The following is a 20,931-nucleotide window of genomic DNA, read 5'->3' on the forward strand; positions in this document are numbered from 1 at the left end:
CCCTTCCCAAGCAGAGGTGGGATCGGGTAAGGACGGGGGGCTAACTGCATCAATTCTCCGTCTTCACCCCAGATATTCAGAAGAGATTGAGGCTGGAACAGATAGGGGTAGGGCCTTTGAGATAGGAGGGGAGCACCGCTTGGCTTTTGATGAGCCTTGCTGGGCTCTCCCTGCCATGCCCCCCCTCCTCTTTCCTTATTTCTAAGGAGTAAGAGACAGCTGTGTCTGCCCATGGGAAGTGGGACCCAGGACTTAGTGCCCTAGGGGGCGGGGTGAAGGGTTTTAGGCTGTCTTGTTCTTGGCTGGGGGCTCCTATCCCACCCCTGCCTGCTTCCCACCCAAGGCCTTGGAGCTCAGAGGTGGGTGTTTGGTGTTAAGGCCCCCCCGCCAAGCCTAGCCAGCAGGGAGCTGGGAGAGGCCTTGACCTTGGGGGTGAGCTGGGGGGGGTTCCCAGCACAGCTGTGTCCCTTGCTTCTCAGCCACTGGCTCTGATCCGATTAATCCCATGGCCTCTGCTGTTCCTAGCCATGCTGGATGTCTCTGTGTCATGTCTGCCCCTCTCCTGGTACTAAGGGAATGCCCTCAGAGGACAGGCCTAACCTCTCCTGTGCTCTGGGCTGGGAGTCAGGACTCCTGGATTCTCTTCCTACTGACTCACAGCACCACCAGAGCCAAGCCCGAGCCTATCTCAGTTTCCCCTTGTGTCACAGGGAAATGGTTCTGTCCTCTCCCCTGGCCTGAGGGGAATGGATGAAGGGGAAGATGTGAGCCGAGGGCAGGGGAATCTGGCTGGGGGTATCAGGGAGCTGGGAGGGCTAAAGAGAAAGGCCCTGGGATGGTATCAATTCCTGAAACCACTCAAGCTCCCACCCTTCTTATGGCTGAAAAATAGGAAGGGACTGGCTTTTCCTCCTGATCTGGGGCTAGTGTAATCCCCAGATCAGAGCTTACCTTGGTCATGAGGGACCCTAAGTCTCTCAGTCTCCAAAGGGGCTTGAGGACTGCCCATTGGAGAGTCAGTAGGCGAGGAGCTGACCAGGTCCGCACCCCCCCCCCCTTAACCCAGCGACATATATCCTGGATGCTCACTGACGCCATTTGCAAAGGGCTGAGTGCTCTCACTGGCAGTTCCTGAGGGCCCAGACCTGGCATCAAGGTCACCCAGCATGTGGATGTTGGGGTCCTTAGTCCTGACAGGAGGAGGAAAGGCCAGCTGAGCTGGGCTGGGCTGCTGTGGGTGGCCTGAGGCAGCATGATGTGGGGGGTCCCTGGGCCAGACCAGTTGTGGCCAGGAGGGGGAGGGGCTGCTGTTTGTTGATGCTAGGTCTGGGCCCCAGCCAGGGCAAACACAGCCCCGAGGCCTTTCCCCCGCCACCTGCCGAATCTCCCAGCCCAGCCTGTGGTGGCAGGACAGCTGGCAGCCAGGATGGGACTCAGAGCTGCCGGACGCCTTCTCCCAGGGACCAGAGGGAATGTCATTGATGTAACACAGTGGTGGAGGCAGCCACCAGGAGTGGAGGGCCGGGAGGGTGCTTCATCTCAGCCCTCAGCCCAACCCCCACCCCCTAGTCCCCCATCTCCAAAAACTAAGACATGGGCCCAAGACACGGCCAGACACATGAAACAGAACTTAGGGTCCCAGGATCGCTCAGACTCTCCTTCTAGGGTCCTGGCAGCCCTCTGCTCTCCTCCTCCCTCTTTAGTCATGTCCTGTCAGCCTCCATCTAGGTGGCTTCCTCTCACCTCCCCTGGCACATCATCCACATGGTGCCCCACGACCCTTCCCCGACAGTGAGGCCCCATCTTTGCCTCCAACCCAGTCGTCCCCAGAGCCCAGCATCTGCGCCCACTGACTTCTCAGATACTCTGCAGGGCCCTGCCTCACACTCAGCTGGCCTCCTGGACACCCTCCCAACTGGCTTCTTGTCCCAGTTGGCCTCCCCCGCCCCACCTGGCTGGCCGCACGTGTTCCTGTTGTTCTCAGAACATGCCAGTCTCTTCCCCTCCCTGACCCTCTGGCCTCCTAGTTCCCCACCCCGTCCCACCTCCTCATCAGGCTCTCACTTGTCCTTCCACACCCCAGAGAGGTGGCCTCTGAACAGCCTGGCCAGCTCTTCCTGTACCTCACGTGGCCCCTCTTGCTATCCCACCACGCAGCCTGTGTCTCCAAGAGCTCCCTCTGGGTTGTCTAGACAGGAAAGTTCCTGCCAGGTTGGAGGGTGCGAATCAGGAAAAGCCTGATGGAGAAGCAACCTGTGGGCTTGGCTCTGCCAAGGGGAAGAAAGGCACATGCCAGGGTGGGGAAGAGAAAGGGCATTCGGATCGAGGAAACAGCCCGACTACAGGAAAACGTGAGTATGAGCGTGCAATTTGCACCAGTAGGTGGAAGACTGTGCACGGGGGCAGGACACGTGGCTTGGAGTCATGTGGGGGGTTTTAAGGCCTCATAGGAGAGGAGGGTTCTCACCTCCACGCCCCAGTGTTGAGGACCCACACCCAGAGCTCCTGACTATACTCTGCCCAAGTTGGTGTCTGGGAGGCTCCTCTTCAGGGACAAGTAAGGGTTTAGTTGGTATAATACAGGGTGTGGAACCCCGTGAGGGACCCATAGGCAGACAGTCCCACCTAGCCCTCCCCCAGCCTGGGTCCTCAGAGCTGATGACCTCTTGGCTGAGGCCCGCTCCCACAGTTCTGGCATGCCCTCCCTCTCCCGAGATCTGGCCCCCAGCTTCTCTGGCCACTGAAGCGGCTTAATGAGCCCAAGTCACGTGGATTATGCTACTGCCTGTGGGGAGGGCCAGAGCCCCTAGTGGCCACCCGACCAGGCCCTGACGTCAGCGGCATTAACCGTCTACCAGGCTTGTCTAATCTCTGGTCTGTGGCCGGGCCAGGTTAGTCCCGCCAGAGCCAGAGCTGAAGGCCAGGAGGGCCCTCGAGGGCACCTTGAGGTTGCAGGTCAGGCAGGGATGCTGGTGAGTGGGGGTGCTCACAGTAAATGACCCTTACCTACAAGACTAGGGTGCGGCCCCTGTGCTGCCTCGGTCCGGCTCTGATCCCCTGCCCTCAAGGGTGACTCAGGCATTGAACACCCATTGACTCTGCTCCTTAGGGTGTAATTACACATGAGTGGGGCCTGAGTGGAGCCGGGGAGGCTCCGAGCTGGGGGACTCGGCCCCACCCCCCCACCCCGCCCCGCCCCCAGACCCCATCATATTTGTGGCCATAGGCAGGGCAAGCCCCAGCCCATGGGATCCTGGAATCCCAGTCCTGAATCCCCGACCCTGGGGTCAGAACTGTCTGTGGAGGGGACTCCCTGGAGGGTGGGGTCCAGCCCCTGTCTGGTGTATGGGCTTCTCTCTGCCCAGACTCAGGAAGGCTGGGGAGCTCATTACTTTTCTTCCAAGACAAGATGACTGTGTGGAAGACCCCATTAACCCACCTGTCCTTGCAGCCTCCTCCCTTCCAAGCCTACCACTCCCAGCTCCTCAAAGCCTCTTGTCTTTGGGGCGCCTGGGTGGCTCAGTGGGTTAAGCCTCTGCCTTCAGCTCAGGTCATGATCCCAGGGTTCTGGGATCGAGCCCTGCATCAGGCTCTCTGCTCAGCAGGGAGCCCGCTTCCTCCTCTCTCTCTGTGATCTCTGTCTGTCAAATAAATAAATTTTAAAAATCTTTTAAAAAAAAAAAAGCCTCTTGTCTTCCGCCTTGCCTCTCCCCACTAAATCCTGAACTTACTCCTCTCACTCTAGTAAACTGCTCTGTCAGAGGGTCCTTAGTGGAGATGAGCAGCCTAGCTCAGCCAGGCCCAAGACCACCTGGTGAGGGTCCGAACCCCAGCCTCCCCTCGGGCCCAAGCCCCATCCTCCTCTCTGGCCTCCGAGCAGCACCAGCATGGCTGAGTTCCCTAACCCATCCAGGGTCCCTCTACCACCACACTGTGCTCAGGCCTGGGCACCCTCACTCCCCCTCTCTCTATCTCACTTCCGGTTCACAGCTCTGCCCTCCTCCTTCTGCTAGGACATAGCATGGATTCCCCAGCCCTGCTGCTCTCTGCCCTTATACACTTTCACACTGGCCCCTGGGGGGGAAAATATGTGCCCCTACATACCTGTTTTCATGAAAATAAAAATTTTTTTCATGAAAAATTTTAATGATTATTTTTTTCCAGAAACAAGAGTTGTAAAGTATTATTGATCATTTTATTTCCATTAAAGCCAGGAAAAGATTATAAATTGTTCCAGATATAGACAAAATAGCTAAGCTTAAAATAATGTTGAGTTTGAATATATCTACTTTCAAATCTTTTTTCAACTAATTTAATATTCTATTAAAAAATTTACTGTTAAAAATACATAAAAACATATATAGGAATGGACATTTTCCTTCGGCTTTGGGCTCCAATATATAACTCAGCAGAGTTCTCTTGGATCTTGTCTTTATTAAAAATTTTGATATTTTGTTCATCATGGGTTTTTTGCAGTGATCTGTTTGTTTCTTTCTTTTTTTCTGAGTAGGTCATGGGACTTGAACTCACAACCCTGAGATCAAGAGTCACATGTTCTACAGACTGAGCCAGCCAGACTCCCCTGCAGTAATTTTGAATTTAAAAAGTACTGCGTTAATAAATTCTTTATCTTGATTACTGAACTTTTTGGCACCACCTTACATTTTGCACCCCAGGTGAGTGCCTCTTTTGCTTCACCCTCTTCCCAGCCCTACTATTAGGTCCTAGCTTTAAGGGCCTCCAAGACCCATTAGCTTCTGGAGGAAGCCCAGGCCCTCAGGCTGGCACTTGGCACCCGCCCATTGTCTCCCCACCCCATGTCCCCTTTGCCTGCTCTTGCCCTATTGAGCTATGGCCCACAAGCCCACGTTTCTGGGCCTTTTACCCCCTACTCTCCCTGACATAATAAGCTTCTACCTCAGAACTCTGTCTTGATCCAAGATTATCCCTGTGAACGTTTCCCATGGCTCCTTTCCCCTTAAAGCCCTCTCTCGAGAGGCCCCGGTTGGTCCCATGCCCCCAGGAGCGCTCCTGCCATGCCAGGCCAGGTTCTTCTCCCTGGAAGTTTTCATCTTCCCATTGATGTCCAGCCCAACACTGGGCACTTAATAAATGCCCATGACTCGTGACAATGAACGCTTTTCCCTTCCCCACAAGAAAGGACAGCTGGGGCCTGATGCGAAGGTTTATTGCTGAGTCTGCATCTACCTGAGGGGAGTGTGGACTGTCCTCTGGCCTTGAGAGATGGAAGCCCCTGTCCTCGACTTAGCATAAGTCCTGGCTCATAGGCCCCAGCAAGGACTTGGGGCTTGATGAGGAACTGGGAGCAGGGGTACAGGGACATGGGCCTCTGTCCCTGACAAAATTTGGACATGGCCCTCAGCTTTTCCTGCCAGGGAATGGGCCCTGAAAGGAAAGGGTGAGAGAAGTTGCTGGCAGGGATGGGAGGATTACCTGGGTTTGTTTGTGACCCCACCGGAGGTAGACCCCTCTGGGCCCAACCTGGGCCTCAGTCAAGTCCCAAATCCTCTGCCTGGAGCTGATCGATGGAGCTGGACTCTGCCCCCAGCCACCCCTCAGGACAGTTTGACCATTGGCCATAGCGGGTGTCAACAGTACCCTCCCTTAACAGACCATTCCCTTGGCTGGCTGGCCTGAAGCGCTGTGGGTGGGTGGGGGTGAGGTAGGACATGGATCTGGTGTCCAAGGACGGAGGGGGCAGAGCCTGTGGGGGAGGGAGACAGGGGGTTACTCGGAGCCAGCTGTGTGGGGAAGGGTCTAGCTTAAATCTCTTCCTGACACCCAGGGGCTCCCAGGTGTGCCCCCCACTCACTAATTCATTCATGTGGGAGCCGCACAGGCCCGAGTGGCTTGGACTTTGGACCCCTGAAGCTACTGAGAGGGACAGTCACTGGCCACTGGGTAGACAGGTGCCCGACTTGTCACATGGAGGTAGTAAGGCTGGAACGGGCTGATGGTAAGCAGTAGGCCTGCTTGGAGGAGGGATCTCTGCCTGCCCCCTTGCTCTTCATGAAACTGGGAGGGAGGGCTGTTTGCTGAACCCAGACCCACCAGGTGAGTCATGGGCCCCCTGGGGAGAGAGACCTGCCCGAGATTGGTTGGGCACTGCTGAGTCACTGTGAGCTCTAGCTGTCCCAAGTCCTGCCTGTTCCTAGCTGGGGCTGGCTGGGGTGGGTCCTGGAGGCCAGTGCCGCCAGGCCGTGAAGGGCAGCATTGGGCTGGGGGCACTGGGCTCTGGGAGACACGGGGGAGGGTCAGGGCCTCAAGGCTAGTGGGGCTCAGGGTTTTGGGTGTGTGGCTGGTGGGACCACAGGCTGGGGTCCAGGAATTCGGGGGGCTGATAGGCTCCTGTGGGCTAGGGCTACAAGGTGGCTAGGGCTACAGGGTGTCAGGGACACACATGAGTTCAGGCACCTGTGAAGAGAGAAAAGGAAGCAAGTCAACACATCCCTGAGCTCCAAAATAATTGGCCATAGGCTGAGAGGCACTGTTGGGGTGGGCTTGTAAGCAAGGACACCAGAGGGATGGGGCAGGGTCAGAAGGGATTAGGTGAGTGGGCCTTGTGTCCCTGGAGGGCAGGGTGGCCGTGGGGCAGTGGCATGGAGCCTGAGGGGCCAAGGTGGGGCCTGGGAATTGGGGGTTGGCACCAGCCACCAGCCGCGTGGGATGGGTCTGGAGAGCTGGGGCAGGACCTGATGACCTAGGGTGAGGTCTGCAGCAGCGAGGTGGGGTGGAGAGCTGGGGATGGAGTTTGAGGTATTGAGACCACGGGGCAAGACAGGGGAGCATCCCAGCCCGCGAGGAGCCTACCTCAAAAGAGGCCGCAGTCTTTGAGGTTTTCTTTGATGATGATGTCTGTGACCGCGTCGAAGACAAACTTGACGTTCTGCGTGTCAGTAGCGCAAGTCATATGGGAATAGATCTCCTTCACGTCGCGGCGCATGTTGAGCTCGAGGAACTGCACCTTGATGTAGTTGCCGGCGTCCTCGTATGTGTTGGGCCCTGTCAGGGAAAGGGGTGCTCTCCCTCGGTGTCCCCACTTCGTCCCGCGGCGGAAGAAGCGCAGGCCCGGATGACGGGGTTGGGGCGCCGCCTGGCGGCCAGGCCGCGGGGAGGGGGTTCTCACCGTCGTAATCCGGGAAGCAGATGCTGAGATGCGCCTTTTTGATCTTCTCGGAGAAAACGTCCTTCTTGTTGAGGAAGAGCACAATGGACGTGGTGGCGAAGTAGCGGTGGTTGCAGATGCTGTTGAACAGGTGCAGGCTCTCGTGCATGCGGTTCTGAGGAGGACAGAAGCTGTCGGGCACCGGGTGGGGGGTCACGGGCAACCATCCCCCTGGGGCCGGGGCCCACAGGCTCCGGGGCACCCGGGGCCATCCTGCTGACAGGCAGCTCCAAGTCAGCCTCCCCCACGGCCCCCCTCAGCGTGGCTGCTGGCTGTCTTGTGTCCTCGTTCCGACTGTTCTGGAACGAGTGTCCGCTCTCAGACGCTCCCCGCTCCCACGGTACTGTCTCCGGCTTTCCCTGGAAACACTCAGGCCCTGCTTGGCACCCACCACTTCGTCGTCCTCCACTAGCACCATGTCGTAGGCGCTCAGCGCCGCGATGAAGATGATGCAGGTCACACCCTCAAAGCAGTGGATCCACTTCTTGCGCTCCGAGCGCTGCCCGCCCACGTCGAACATCCTGGGGAGCATTTGGGGCCTGAACCCGCGCTTGGAACGCCATGGACGCGCCCACAGGCATCCCCTTGCCTCCTAATGCTGGTTAGGGGGCACTCGGATGGGACTGGCCTGTGGGATGTCTTAGGAGGGGCAGGGTGTCTTTGGGACAGGGCCTCTAATAGGGCCTGGGGGTGCTGCACTTGCAACCACAGCCCCTGAGGGAGGGCCCCGGCTAGGGCGCGGGGTTGTACCGGAAGTGGAGGTCCTTGAAGGAGAACTGCGTCTCAATGATGCCTGTGGTCTTGACACGGGAGCGCAGCACGTCCTGCTCAGTGGGCACGTAGCCCGGGGTGACCAGGCGCTCCAGGTCTGAGAGGTAGCTGCGGGAGACCGCGGGGTGTGGGTGGGTGCGGTGGAGGGGCATGGTAGGACCCCGCCCGCACCCCCGCGCCCCGCCTGCGCTCTCACTAGCCCGCGGAGTCGTTGAGCTGGTATTCAGAGGCGCGTTCGAAGCAGGCCTGGATACCCGAGTCCTTCCACAGCCGCTGGATGATGTCCGACATCTCCTTGGGCATCGTGCCCTCTTCGATGGTGTCCGCCATGTGCATCAGCTTCCGGGCGTCGTCCTGAGGGCAGGGTGGGAGTTGTTGGTGGTGACCGTGGACTTGAGCCCAGTCTCGTGCCTCGAGTCCCCAGAGGCCCCGCTCAGCCAGTCTCCCTGCACACCTGGCGGGCAGAGTCTCCATACTGGATGTTGAGTGTGGTCATGGCACGCACGATGGCGAGGATGGACTGCAGCGTGTTGCCGTAGATGATGGCGATGAACTCGAGGCACTCTTCTAACGAGTACCCATCCTGGTGGATGATCCTGTGGCCAGGGTGAGCCGGGTCAAGGCCAAGTGGACTAGTGGGGAAGGACAGGCCCCGTTTGTGCGCCCACCCTCAGGGACCTCAGAAAGGGCAGGGCACTCACTTCATCTGCTTGACAATGGTGCTCTTCCCGGACTCACCCGCGCCTGGAAGGGAAGCTCCGCCTCAGAGCCGCGCTTGCCACACCTCCCTACAACCCTACCCCCACCCTCTACACCCTCTGCCCCCCCAACCCCCCAATGCCCCAGCGCCCCCCCCCCGCAATCGGGCTCAGAAGATGGGGACCGGCAGACCCAAGGCAGGTATCAGTCCAAACCCCAGTTCCACCTGTTTCCCCCACCCCCATCCCAAAGCAAGGCCCCGACACCTTGGAGGAAACATTTGTAAATGCCAAGAGTGACGAGGGGGCTGACAAGGACAATCAACGACCTCAGCTGTGTTGGGGAGCCTCCAAGACCCCTGGTATTTCCATTCTTGGTTGTTCTGAAACCAAAATAAGGAGAACCTGGAGCGCCACACCGTGGAAGGTTCTGGTACTGCATGCAGAGGATTACTTGAGCCGGGTCAACCCCTGCTTTTCAGGGGTTGTAGGGAGGGGAGTGTCTCCCAGAGGCTCAGAGGGAATTAGAGCCTTTGAGTGGGGGAGAAGACAGAGCTGACAGCCCTTCTGAGCCTGCTCTCACCAGGGCTTTGGGTACAGTTAATGGGATTTCTGGCTTAGCCTCTGTCTCCCTGGGGTGCTCTGGCTTGGTCTCTCTGCCCACATCCAGATGCCTGACTGGGTCCTGGAGAGCCTGGGGTGGGACCTGCACTGCCTCTCAAAGCAGCTCCTTCTTCCCCTTGTGGAAGGTAGTGACCTGGAGGCACTGCCTCAGTCCCACCTCTCCTCACCTCTCATGGGACCGAGTGCTTGGCTTTATCTATTCTCCCCGGGGCCTTAGTAGCTCTAAAGAGGGACACCCTCTTTAGGTCTGCCCACAACAAAGCTCTGGAATCTAAGGGCCATTGTCTGTGGATCTGGATGGTCCTAAAGGATGCCCACTCCCAGGAGGACTGTTACCTTTTCCTCCAAGGAAGCAGCCCTATTGTAGGGCTCCCAAGGAAGCCCCTCGTTTCTGACCCCTGCCCAGCAGGGCTTCTCCAGAGGGGAGGGTGCCTTAATCAGGCCCCCCTGGAGAGGGGTTCCATGGGATACCCCGCCTTGGGGAGTCAGAGTATTGCCCACCAGGGCCAGGGCTCCCACTCAGTTCCCTGACCTGTCTTAGGGTCATTTTGCTTCCCAAGTCACCCATTTCACAGAAGAGCTACCTGCCTGCCCCCCACCCCCGCCTCCAACCTGGTGGCAGCGCCCGCACCTGGACCCACACCCATACCCAGAAGCAGCAGTTTCACAGTTCGAGCATCCTTCTCAGCATCTTCTTTGAGCTTCTTTTCCAGCTCCCTTGAGTGCTTCTCCTCAGCGCTAGCCCCCGCCCCCATGGTCCCAGCAGCAGGAGAACAGGGTGGTTGGCTGGTTCTTCTAGATGGAGGGGATCCCCAGAGCCAGGCTCCCCAGGCTCAGGTCTCCCAACACCCTTCTGACCCCAGGACTGGCAATCGACTGGCTTTCCACAGACCTGTGCAGGCCTGGTGGGGCTGCTTAGTGGGATTTGGGGGCCAGGGATTCCCAAGAGCCAATGAGAGACAAGGACAGATGAAGCCAGCTCAGCCCCCAGCCCTTCTAATCAGGCTGGTGTGGCCCCAATCCCTCAGCTGCTGACTCTGCACCCCTCTCTATGAGCCCCAACCCTCTAGGAGAGACCATGGAGACAGTCCAGCCCCTGCACCAGAGCAGGGAGACTGGTTCCACAGGGTCCAGACTTAGAAGGGGGAGAATAGGACCCTGAACCCCTGGGTGGGGCCTGGGAGGCGGGGCTGGGAGCAGGGAAGAGAGGGAGAAGCAAGCATGGAGCACCTGGGCCAGGCCCAGCACTGGACTCAGCACTGCTCTCTATTTTGTAAGCTCACACGGGCCCTGGTGAATGGGTGCCCACATCATCAGTCCCATTTTACTGACAAAGAAGGGGAATCTCAGAGGGCCACACAGAAGGAAGTGGTTGGGAAGGGCTGGGTGACTCTGGACCGGGCTTCCATGCTCTGCAGAGTCAAGAAGGAAGGGAGAATATTGCATTTGCCTCGTACCAAAGGCTGGACCTGACCTGGGCAGGGCCTCGACATACCTCCACAACTCCAACAGACTTAAGGGAGGGAGCATGCATGTCTGCTATGTGTGCATGGGTGTCTGTCCTTTGCTGGCATCAACCAAAGCAGTGACACAACACGTTTGTCCATGTCTGCACTTGTATGTACACAAGTGCAGGTGTGTCTGTGTCGGGGGGCACATGTGTGCCTGTGCACACCAGACACACGTGTGCATGTGTTCCTTTTTCCTCATGCACACACATGCCGATGTGGAATAACATGTCCACGCAGGTATTTGTGTATGGATATAAAATGCACGCACACAAGTAGCACGTGTGTTAGTGTGCACAAGCCTGTGGTTTTCGCCTGTGCATGTGTGCTTGTGCACTTACGCATGTGTATGCCTGCATGTGGGTACACTTGTGCGTGCCTGTGCCTATGTGTACAGGTGTGTCTATGTGCAACAAAATCTCTGACGTGCAGAGCTGGCCATGCTCTTCCAGAGAACATTTTGCAGGCCTGTTGTCAGGTGGGGAAAATGAGCAGGTGCTCCCAGGGACACGGAGAAGGGATGCACTTCCTGTCCTCCTGATCTGTTCCCTGTGGGTGCTCTAAGAGCTGCCTAAGGGCATTTGTAGGGCAGGCCTGTCTCAGCTGAGGGGGTCTAGGGTCTGCATATAGGTTCAGACGGGACGAGGAGTACTGCTGGGTGGAAGTTGTTCGATTAAGCCTAAAGTTCCCAGGCTCTAGAGTTCCCAACCTCCAATAGAAAGACCCAAACCCTGGGCTTTCAAGGCTCCCTCCAGAGACCCTGAGCCTTCTGGCTGGACTCTTCCTGGAAACCTGGCTGCCTTGTAGTCCTAAGCTCTGTTGCAGACCCAAGAGACCACGAGGGGGTGCCAAGGCCTCAGATCCTGAGCAGTGGAGATGGTCCTTAAGCCTGTGGGAAATGGATACTGGCTCCTACCAGAGGCTGGTGGCTTCCCATCTGCCCTATTGGGTCAGCAGGTCGGGTCTGTCCAGGAAAAACAGATTATCTGTACCACCTTCAGCTTCTGGGTTCCACCCATCCTCCACTCCCCACGTAGTAAATGGGCCCCTGGGGTGGGGGTGGGGTGGGTCTGCAGCCCCTAGGGAGTTGGGGCAGTGCGGGAGCCCAGGTCTGTTACACCAAGGCAAATCTGGTTTCTGCCTATTGGGTTTATTTAAAGTGGGGCCATGCACTGTCTCCCAGTCCCCCTCTGGCTCCCCTTGCCCACCAGATATGGTCATAAGCCCTGCTGGACCCACAGGCCTCCCCAGCTCTTAGCTTCCCCTGCCAGACCTTGACTCATTGAATTTGGACCAGGGCCCCAGCCGCACTTTCTCCTGTCCAGCAGCACCCCACTTGCCCTGGCCTTCCCCACCTGTGGACACTTGCTCATGCCAAACCCTCTGCTGAGAGCTGGCTGGAAGGAAGCAAGAAGGATGGGAATTTTGTCAATTTTCAGGGTGGGGAGCAGCCAGACTTTGAGGGCTGTAGGTCTGTTTTGCCGATACTGAGTCCTTAGTGCCTGCCACAAAGCCCACTACAAAGCCAGGTGAGAAACCAATGATCAAACCTACAAGTGAGCAAACGGAAGCCGAGCTTGCGAGAGAGGTGTGGGAACAGTGGTCAGGCCACGTGAAGGGGGGCAGGAAGGACAGAATCTGGATATAGGCTGAACCCCCATCCTCCCTTCCCTGCCAAGGAGAAAAGCCAAAGTCCAGTCCCAGAGCCAGTGTTTATTAGCAAGATGGAACCCAAGGGTGGCTGTGGCCTGGGCAGCCGAGGGCCACTGGGAGCCCCTACCCACCTACTCCCAAAGCCCCCCAGAGCTATTTACACCCATCCTCTGAAGTGGTGGGCAGAAAGGAGCCCTGGGGGAGCCCCTGAAGGCCCCAGGCCTCCACCATTGCCCCCTCTCCCCTCAGCCCTGCCTGCACCTGCCCCTCTGCTATTCTCCCAGCCCCCAAGTCACAGTGGCCCAGAAAAAGCGAAGAGGAGGTAGAGTGGCCAGGCAGGGAGGGCTGGAAGTGTGCCCCACCCAGGCAGGGCTGCTTTGCTCCTGTCCCCAATAAATAGAGAATAAATACCAGGGAAGGGGCTGGCCTTGACTGAGTGTCCCCTCCCAGGCAGGGGCCGGCCTCCTGTGACGGCCCCTTCTTCCCTCCTCGGAGTGCCTCTGAGCCCCCCACCCCCACTCCCAGTCTCCGAAGCAGTCCTCTCCTCGCCTCGCCTCCGGCCTCGTCTGTCTGCACTGGTGGCACAGCTTGAGAGCACATGCTGGCAAAGGTGAGCAGTCCCGTGCCCTGTCCAGGGGCGGCGTGCTCCCTCCCCACGTCCTGTAGATCCCGGCGGCGGTGGCGGCCAAGAAGGTAGACTCCCAGCTGAGGCTGGGGACTGTGTGGTCCTGGCCTGGCCCTGCTGACTGGCTGGGCCTGGCTGGGTGGGCGCTGTTCTCTGCCGTCTCTGACCAGTATGGGTCTCAGTTTTGAACCGTGCTGCTGCTGAGGCAGGCTATGTACAAACCACCAATAAATACTGTCTTTGCAGGGGCAGGGTGTGTATAGAATATAGATATTTTATATATATATATTTATATATATATATATCTTTTATATTAAAAGGGACGAGGCCGAGGCTGGCCCACTGCAGGGCTCAGGCAGCTGGCCTCATGTGTCCGGCGGGTGATGGCGGCGGTTCCGGGGCTTCTTCTGGTCCTGGGGTTCAGGAGGCCTGGGTGCGCCTGGGGCCTCCCTGGGGCTTGGGGGCACGTGGCGCCAGTAGCCCTGGCAGTACTGGTGGATGAGGCCCACTTCGGGCTGGGCCAGCAGCTGGGCCAGCTCCTGGTAAGGGGGTGTGGGGAGGCCGGCGCCAAGGGGTGGTGGGGCGCTTGCTGCTGGCGGTGGGAAGAGAGCAGCGTGGACGGCGTCCCGGCCCAGGACATGCAGCTGCACCCGCGTGATGACATGCTTGAAGTTGTTCTCGGTGGCCGTGCAGGAGTAGAGGCCACGGTCCCCGGGCTGCAGGGCGCGGAGCAGCAAGCCTTGCTCTGTGCGCAGGAAGCGGTCCTCAGTGCGAATCTGCAGGAGCAGGGAGCCGGGGCTCAGGGCTGTGTGACTGCCCTGCCGCCCAGCTGGCCCCCAGAGCAGACCACCTCTGTGGCCATTCCGTGGAAGGGGCCCCCGTGTGGAATTTCCACGTAGCAAGAAAAGCCCACAGTAAGTTTCCACATACATCTGAACAGGGCATCCGTACGCTTTTCCATTTCGGGAGGAAGGATGGGGAGGAGATTCTGTACAATGAGAGAATCCTCGAGCATAGCATTTCTTTTTAATGGGAATACCCAGCTGAAGTATCCTTATAGAATCTTTGCATAGGGAGGGGTGCCTAGAACGCATTTCCATAAAGCGAGGGCTCCTCCACGGAATTCCCACATCCTAGAGCTCGAGTGCATTGACGTTTCCATGCCATGGGGTATACACCTCCAGCGGAGCACACGAATGGGATTTTCATGTAAAGAGGCAGGCTTATAAGTGGTTTCCATAAAATACAGAAATCCTAGCGCTTCCATATAACTCGATTCACCGAAATGACTTCCACACAGGGAGGGGAACTTGGAAGAGCTTTCTTAGAATGGGGCTGCCCCAGATGGGCTCCTAGAGCACTTTCCACCTACGTGGCCTTTCTACTATGCGGGGACTCCCGCACCCACAGCGAGGACTAAGGGATGGAGGAAATCACCTCACGGCGCCGGTCACTGGGGTCTCGCTGAAACAGCCACTTAACAGTGGCCTGGGGTGAGCGAGGCTGGCACTCGAGGAAGGCCGCACTCCCTGCCACACCATACTGCACGGACTCCACCGTATTCTTGTTGGCTGTAGGGCAAGAGGGCACAGCGTGAAAGCAGCATCGCCTCGGGTGGCCTGCAGGCCGGCACGGGGCAGGGACTGAGGGGCACACACACGGGCACCCATGCTGGAAGAAGGCAGGGCTGGACCATTGGGCATCCACTCCTTCCTTGAGTGGGTGGCTAAGGACAGCCCATCTGCCAAATCCCAAGCCCCCTTACCCCCTGGGTCATGTGAGAGTCCTTCCAGCGGTGGGGGGAGTGGGGGCTGGGAGCAGCTCCATGGGCTGCACAGGGCCCCATGCTACGAGGAGCGCCCAGGGGCGAGGCACAGCACACTCACCGTTAGAGTTAAACCCGCGGCACTGCCTGATGGGGTTCCCATGCCGGACATCCTGCCGGCGGCTCCGCCTAGATGAGGATAGCTCCTGATCAAGTATTTTCAAGAAAGCTGTGCCCCCTGCCCCAGGTCCCTATACCCCCAAGACTCTAGGAGGGAAGAGTCTCATCCATTACTCCCAGGGTAATATCACATCGGTCAGCAAACCCCCAGGACAGGACCCTGGGTCTGGTGGCTCAAATTCCAAGGGCCTGAGGGGTCCACACCTCTTGGAAGATGCTGTGTAGCGGGAGCAGGACTGGCCGTCCCAGGCACAGTAGGGGTCCCGGGCGAGGCAGCAGTCAGCACAGGCAGCCCCATAGGCCTGGCAACGGTGCAGGCTCAGGTGGGTGACACCCACGGCAGATGCCACGTATAGTTGTTGCTGAGGGCAGGGGAAGGGGCGTATCAGTTCCCTCCCCACAGCCAGCCCCCATCAGGAGCCAGCTGGGCTCCTTGCCTTCCCGTTCAATGCCTCAGTTTCCCAATCCTTATGCCAAGGGCATGACCCCAAGGAAGAACAGGCTCCATCCCTACTCCCAGCCCACCTTAGCAAAACTTACTCTCTTGGAAGAGATGGTCATGGTCTTAACAGGTGCTGGCTCCTGGAAGAAGACAGGGATTACCTTGGGGACGGGGGACCCCTTCCCTGCCCCCACCCAGAGGGAGGTCTGAGGTAAGGAGCTGGTACTAAGGAGGGCCAGGGTGAGAAGAACAGGGCTGGATGTCATACCCATACCCACCTTGAAGACCTCTACCTCCTCCAGCATGAGCTCCTCCATCTCCTGGTCATCCTTGGGCAGCACAATGACCTTCTGCACTGTCCCGCGGTCTGGAACGGGCCGGGCAGGGCCTCAGTGGGGCTGAGGACGCTGGGGAAGGGGTACTAGCCTCAGCCCCTTCCCCCACCAGGTTCCAACCCCCCAAGGGCAGTGGAGCAGGAACTCTGTACCAAGGTTGAAGAAATTCCCCCGGATGAAGGGGCCCAGGATAAGAGCGGGTGGTCACGGCTGGGGTTGGCCCCTCTCACCCCAGACCCTCACTTTGGGCACTGCTGAGAAAAGGATGCTGGAGGTCCTCCTGTGTGGAGGAGCTGGAGTTGTGGTGGGCACACGTGCACACGTGTGCATGAGAGCATGTATGGCAGTATTTGGACCCACGTGTCCTGCAGGTGTTGGCCACCTGTTCCCTTTTTCCTAACCCTGCACGGGTCCCCAGGTACCCAGTTTCCCTGCTGTCCCCACCCCTTGTCTCAGCTATCCTGGCTCCAAAGGATGGCGGTAACAGAGTTGACCTTGGCGAGCCTGGAGCAACCCCCAGCAGGGTAGGTCTCCCACCCCACGGATCAGCACCCTCCGCCCAACGGGCCCAGCGTGGGAGGGTCTGGGAGCAGCAGTGGGTACCTGTGCCCAGGAAAAGCACCTCATAGCGCCCGTCGGCTGCATCCACCTGGTCCACAGCGACGGTGGTGAGCCTGTAGGGGGCGCCTGTGCGGACGACCAGGGGCCGCCTCTGCAGAGGGTACACCGCCTGGTACATGAGCGGGTGGCTGCGCATGAAGTTAATCACTTCGTCAGGGTAGTCCTTGGTGGACTTCATGGATGGCGTGAAGGTTCCTCCGGGGCACTGCAGGCACGTGATGAGCGTCAGGCCCAGCGGGGGCTTGCTGACCCCCTCAGCTTCAGAAGAGGCCTCTCCTTTGTTCGTCCCCAACACATCCACCTGCTCCACTCCTCAGGAACCCCATCTGGGCTTTCCCCCCCTCACCCAACCTCTCTGCAGGCCCTGCTCCAGCCGAGGTCCCAAAGTCCTACATGGCCAAATTCTGCAGCCACCTTCCTGGCCTCGTGTGCCATGACCTTGTGGTGGCATTAGGCAGAGCTGAACACTCCCTTCCCAGGTCCTCATCCCCCGTCCTATTGTCTCCTTCCTCCAGTCTGCCGCCCACACCCACTGGCGCCTGCTCAAGAGAGACCATAGCCCCAAGTTCCCTTAACACTCTGAGGGTGCTCTGCCCTGACCTGCTGCTTTTCCTTTGCCTGTCCTTCACCCCTGCCCAGCTCTCCTCTCCCTGGCCACCACTAGCCAGCTCCCCCACGCCACCTTGCCCTGCAGCTTTGTCCTGGCTCCCAAGCGGCCATACCCGGCCACTATCTTTGTTCCGGGATCCTGGCTGGGTTCTTCACAGACTGGTGCTGGGCAAATGATGATTCGTTTCATTTTGGTTTATTTATTTATTTTTTTAAGTTCCCTCTGTGCCCAACGTGGGGCTCAAACTCATAACTCCGAGATCAAGAGTTGGGTGCTCAACCAACTGAGCTGACCTGGTGCCCGTGTTTTGTTTTTTAATGTCAGCTTTATTTAAATGGATATATGGTGGGGGGTGCCTCAGTGGCTCAACTGTTAAGCGTCTGACTTCGGCTCAGGTTATGATCCCAAGGTCCTGGGATCGAGCCCCACATTGGGCTAGGAGTGGGGAGCCTGCTTCTCCCTCTCCCACTCCCCCTGATTGTGTTCCCTCTCTCGCTGTGTCTCTCTCTGTCAAATAAATAAATGAAATCTTTTTAAAAAAAAGGTGGGGAGTGCCTGGGTGGCTCAGTGGGTTAAAGCCTCTGCCTTCAGCTCAGGTCATGATCCCTGGGTCCTAGGATCGAGCCCCGCATCGGGCTCTCTGCTCAGCAGGGAGCCTGCTTCCCTCTCTCTCTCTGCCTGCCTCTCTGCCTACTTGTGATCTCTGTCAAATAAATAAATAAAATCTTTTTTTTTTTTTAAATGGATACATGGTAGGTTTTTGTGTGTATATGGCCCACCTCCCCTGCCTGGCTGTGATCTCTGTGACGGTGGGGCCCACATCTGCAAAGGGGCTAACCCAGAGCAGGCCTCATAAACAGAAAGGAAAGGGAAAGGTGGAATGATTGGGGCCCTCACCGTGCCGGGCCGTGGGTAAGGCATCTTTCCCGAGAAGGGCATCCACTGGTAGTTGGGGCCCTCCTTGTGGGCAAAGGGCCCGTTGAAGACCATGCGGATGTCAGCCATGGAGTAGACGCACACGGCAGAGCCTCGGAACACGGAGCTGCGGGCAGGGCCGGCTGCTGCCATGGGCAGGGCAGACCCTCCACCCAGTGCCCCTTCCCAGCCTGCCCCCAGCCCCTAGGCCTCCACCAGGCTGGGGACCTCCACAAGCCATAGCCCCCCAGAGCAGCCAAGCCCTGCCGCCGCCAGCCCCGGCCTTACCCCGAGGAGGTAAAGACAGCATAAATGACGGGGTTCCTCACATCCTGGGTCTGCTGCACAAACACATCCTCTGGGGGAGAGGAAGAAGACACTGGGAAGGTGCACTCCCCAAGAGCCCCAGGGCCCCGCCCAGGTGGCCCACCAGAGGGGCCCTGACCCCATTCATCCAGCCCCCACCCCTCCCAGCGCAGCCAGAGGATCCGGCCAGTCTGCTGGGTACTCACGGAGCTCATCAAAGTGAGTCTCGATGCCATCCTCCCCGGGCACGGAGCACACCAGCCGCGCCTTCAGGAACGTGCTCCACTTATTCACCAGGCAGCAGTGGCCACCGTCGTCGTTCTGCGGGAAGGGGGCGGGATCAGATCAGTTCTCCCACGGAGACCCTGCTTGATCAGGGCTGCTAGAGCCTGCAGCGGGTGTGGAGAATGGCAGCGCGGGGCGGGGGGGGGGGGGGGGGTGGAGAGGGAGGGGGCCTGCTGGTGCGTACCAGGCAGATGCGCCCGATGCGGGCATACACCGCTGGGCTCTGCGGTGCTTCAGCCGACCGCTCGCGGAAGAAAAAGTAGAGCTTGTCGTCGTTGCGCTCCGCGCTGTCGGGGATGAGCTCAGCGTGGATGAAGGAGGGGTCTGCAGGCGGGCAGGGGTCAGCTAGGCAGGCACTCCTCCAACAAGGCCTCTCTCCCCCAACAGAACCCCTGGCCAGGTACAGGCACACCCCCCACTCTTGCTCCGACGTGCCACCTCCCCTGCTGCAGCCTGTCGCGGGGCCAGACCCCCAACGAAGGCCCCCTGAGGATCCTGCGGGGTCGCAGACATGCGGCGCCCTGGGGTCTCACAGGCCGCCCTCACCATTCAGCCACCGAGAGTTGTACTGGTCCGTGCGCATGGCCGTCTGCTTCCCCAGCGTGCGGAAGATGGCAGCGTCGGTGCCCATGAAGTCGATGTACACACCAGCATAGAGCTCCTCGTCTGTGGGCGGGCAGGTGGGGCAATGAGGGTGCCGCCGTGACCTGGGGGCAGGGTCCTATCTCCCCTCTCAGACTCTCCAGGGCATGACCGTCGCACCAGTGGGGTGCTGGTCAGTGCTGGAGAACGGCCTCTGGGGACTGGGGTTAGCACTGATCGGCTCTGATTCGCAGAGGGAGCCGATTTCTGTGGTATAAATGCTCCCACCGTGGCTGCCTTCACGCTACTAACCCGGGGTCACCGCACGTGGAGCTGGGGAGAGCCGCCCACACCGCCATATAGTCTTTCTACCCCACAAATACAACACATGTCAATAACCTCAAGAACAAAGATAATAATAAAATTTAGTGAAATAATGGGGCGCCTGGGTGGCTCAGTCGTTAAGCGTCTGCCTTCAGCTCAGGTCATGATCCCAGAGTCCTGGGATCAGGCCCTGCATGGAGCTCTTTGCTTGGCGGGAAGCCTGCTTCTCCCTCTCCCACTCCCCCTGCTCATGCTCCCTCTCTCATTGTGTCTCTGTCAAATAAATAAATAAAATCTTAAAAAAAAAAAAAAAAAAGAAAGAAAGAAAGAAAATTTAGCAACTACGCAGGCTCTAACATATCACTCCGTGTCTTCCTTTTAGACATGCCCAGGGCAGGCCCTGCTTTCCCCCATCAGACCCCTAGTCGGGGAGCTACCATCAGGCTAGACAAGAGGGGAAAGATAATGTCTAACCCCTGCCCGGAGGTCTTTCCCAGGCTTGGAGGTGGCACAGTGCCCAGGAGTTGCTCTGAGGGGCAGACTGGGTCTGGCAGCCAGCAAACAGGCAGAGAACAGGGCCCAGGGTCATGGTGGGCTCCCCCAACTTGGGGGTAGGGGCAGCAGCTGCTCCTGAGGCCCCAGATAGGACCCCTCCTCAGAGAACTTTTCCCTAACTCTCCTAGACACCTGGTCAGACCAGAAACAAACTCTGACCCCCTAGTTGGTGAGCGGTCAGGACTCCATCTGTGTTCCCCTGTGGGACTCTCCCGGCCTCCCAGACACACTAACATGTATGGAACCACCCCGCCTTCTATGGCTCCCAGTACAGACCAAGCTCATCTTCTCTCTGACAGCCTGGGGAGGACCTTTGCACGGCCCGTTTCAGGGTAGGATCTGGCCCCCTTAGCACCCCCATCGGAGGGGCTAGAGAGACTTTCACACCACTAGTCTCTTCTCTGCAGCTCACACCAGGCTCTGGTCCTTACCCCGCCCCCTGCTGGGTGTGGCCCCATGGGAGGGTTCAGGGGTGGCACGGTCACAGTCTGCCGTGGGGAAAGTGTTGGTGCCACACTCCCTATTCCAGAGGCAGAGGCCACCCACTACAGCTGTAGAACCAGGATGGGGTAGTGGCACTCACTGATGAGGGCTGAGGCTGTGTCCAGCTTGGGGTCGTACGGACACTTGCCCTTCCCTGACTCGAGTCTCTCCGGCTCCAGGTAGAAGATGTAATCCTGCAGGGCAGAGGGGAGCTCAGCATTGTCCAAGCTGGTCCCGCAGCCAGGAAGGTTAAGGGTCATCATGTCCCCAGGGTAAGCGCAAGCCCCCTGGAGACACCCTGAAACCATATCCCTTCACTCCCCAGATATTCTTGGGTTTTAACTGTGCAGCCAGTTCTCCCTGGGGAAGGGTCATGATGCACATTCCAAGGGAGATGATTCCTGATCCCAGGTATCAGATAAGACCTGAGAATCAGGGGCTAAAGCCCCCCCATGCCAACTGG

The 20,931-nt window shown here is 58.5% G+C and overlaps 2 protein-coding genes across 3 annotated transcripts in view; both read right to left on the minus strand.

The window, feature by feature from the left end:
• Positions 1 to 6,632: 6,632 nt before the first annotated feature.
• Positions 6,633 to 10,034, minus strand: GNAT1 (G protein subunit alpha transducin 1; the record flags this gene model as incomplete). Its single annotated transcript, XM_080798147.1, has 8 exons — positions 6,633 to 7,023; positions 7,148 to 7,301; positions 7,578 to 7,707; positions 7,937 to 8,065; positions 8,154 to 8,311; positions 8,412 to 8,553; positions 8,659 to 8,701; positions 9,929 to 10,034. The coding sequence occupies 8 exons, from the start codon at positions 10,032 to 10,034 to the stop codon at positions 6,833 to 6,835; spliced, it is 1,053 nt and encodes a 350-aa protein (XP_080654273.1). The 3' UTR covers positions 6,633 to 6,832.
• A 3,357-nt stretch (positions 10,035 to 13,391) lies between these two features.
• SEMA3F (semaphorin 3F) overlaps positions 13,392 to 20,931 on the minus strand; it is a 28,504-nt gene continuing 20,964 nt past the window's right edge. For both annotated transcript variants that reach the window (XM_080798125.1, XM_080798124.1), the window contains 13 exons: positions 20,569 to 20,662; positions 19,071 to 19,190; positions 18,709 to 18,848; positions 18,446 to 18,560; positions 18,222 to 18,291; positions 17,916 to 18,060; positions 16,391 to 16,613; positions 15,731 to 15,819; positions 15,551 to 15,592; positions 15,215 to 15,372; positions 14,952 to 15,019; positions 14,503 to 14,636; positions 13,392 to 13,841 (listed from right to left, as the gene is read on the minus strand). In XM_080798125.1, coding sequence (XP_080654251.1) covers positions 13,431 to 13,841; positions 14,503 to 14,636; positions 14,952 to 15,019; positions 15,215 to 15,372; positions 15,551 to 15,592; positions 15,731 to 15,819; positions 16,391 to 16,613; positions 17,916 to 18,060; positions 18,222 to 18,291; positions 18,446 to 18,560; positions 18,709 to 18,848; positions 19,071 to 19,190; positions 20,569 to 20,662 — 1,809 coding nt within the window. In that variant the 3' untranslated portion in view covers positions 13,392 to 13,430. The remainder of the gene's footprint in view (positions 13,842 to 14,502; positions 14,637 to 14,951; positions 15,020 to 15,214; positions 15,373 to 15,550; positions 15,593 to 15,730; positions 15,820 to 16,390; positions 16,614 to 17,915; positions 18,061 to 18,221; positions 18,292 to 18,445; positions 18,561 to 18,708; positions 18,849 to 19,070; positions 19,191 to 20,568; positions 20,663 to 20,931) is intronic.

The sequence above is a fragment of the Martes martes genome (assembly GCF_963455335.1).
Source record: "Martes martes genome assembly, chromosome: 1".
Lineage (NCBI taxonomy): Eukaryota > Metazoa > Chordata > Mammalia > Carnivora > Mustelidae > Martes > Martes martes.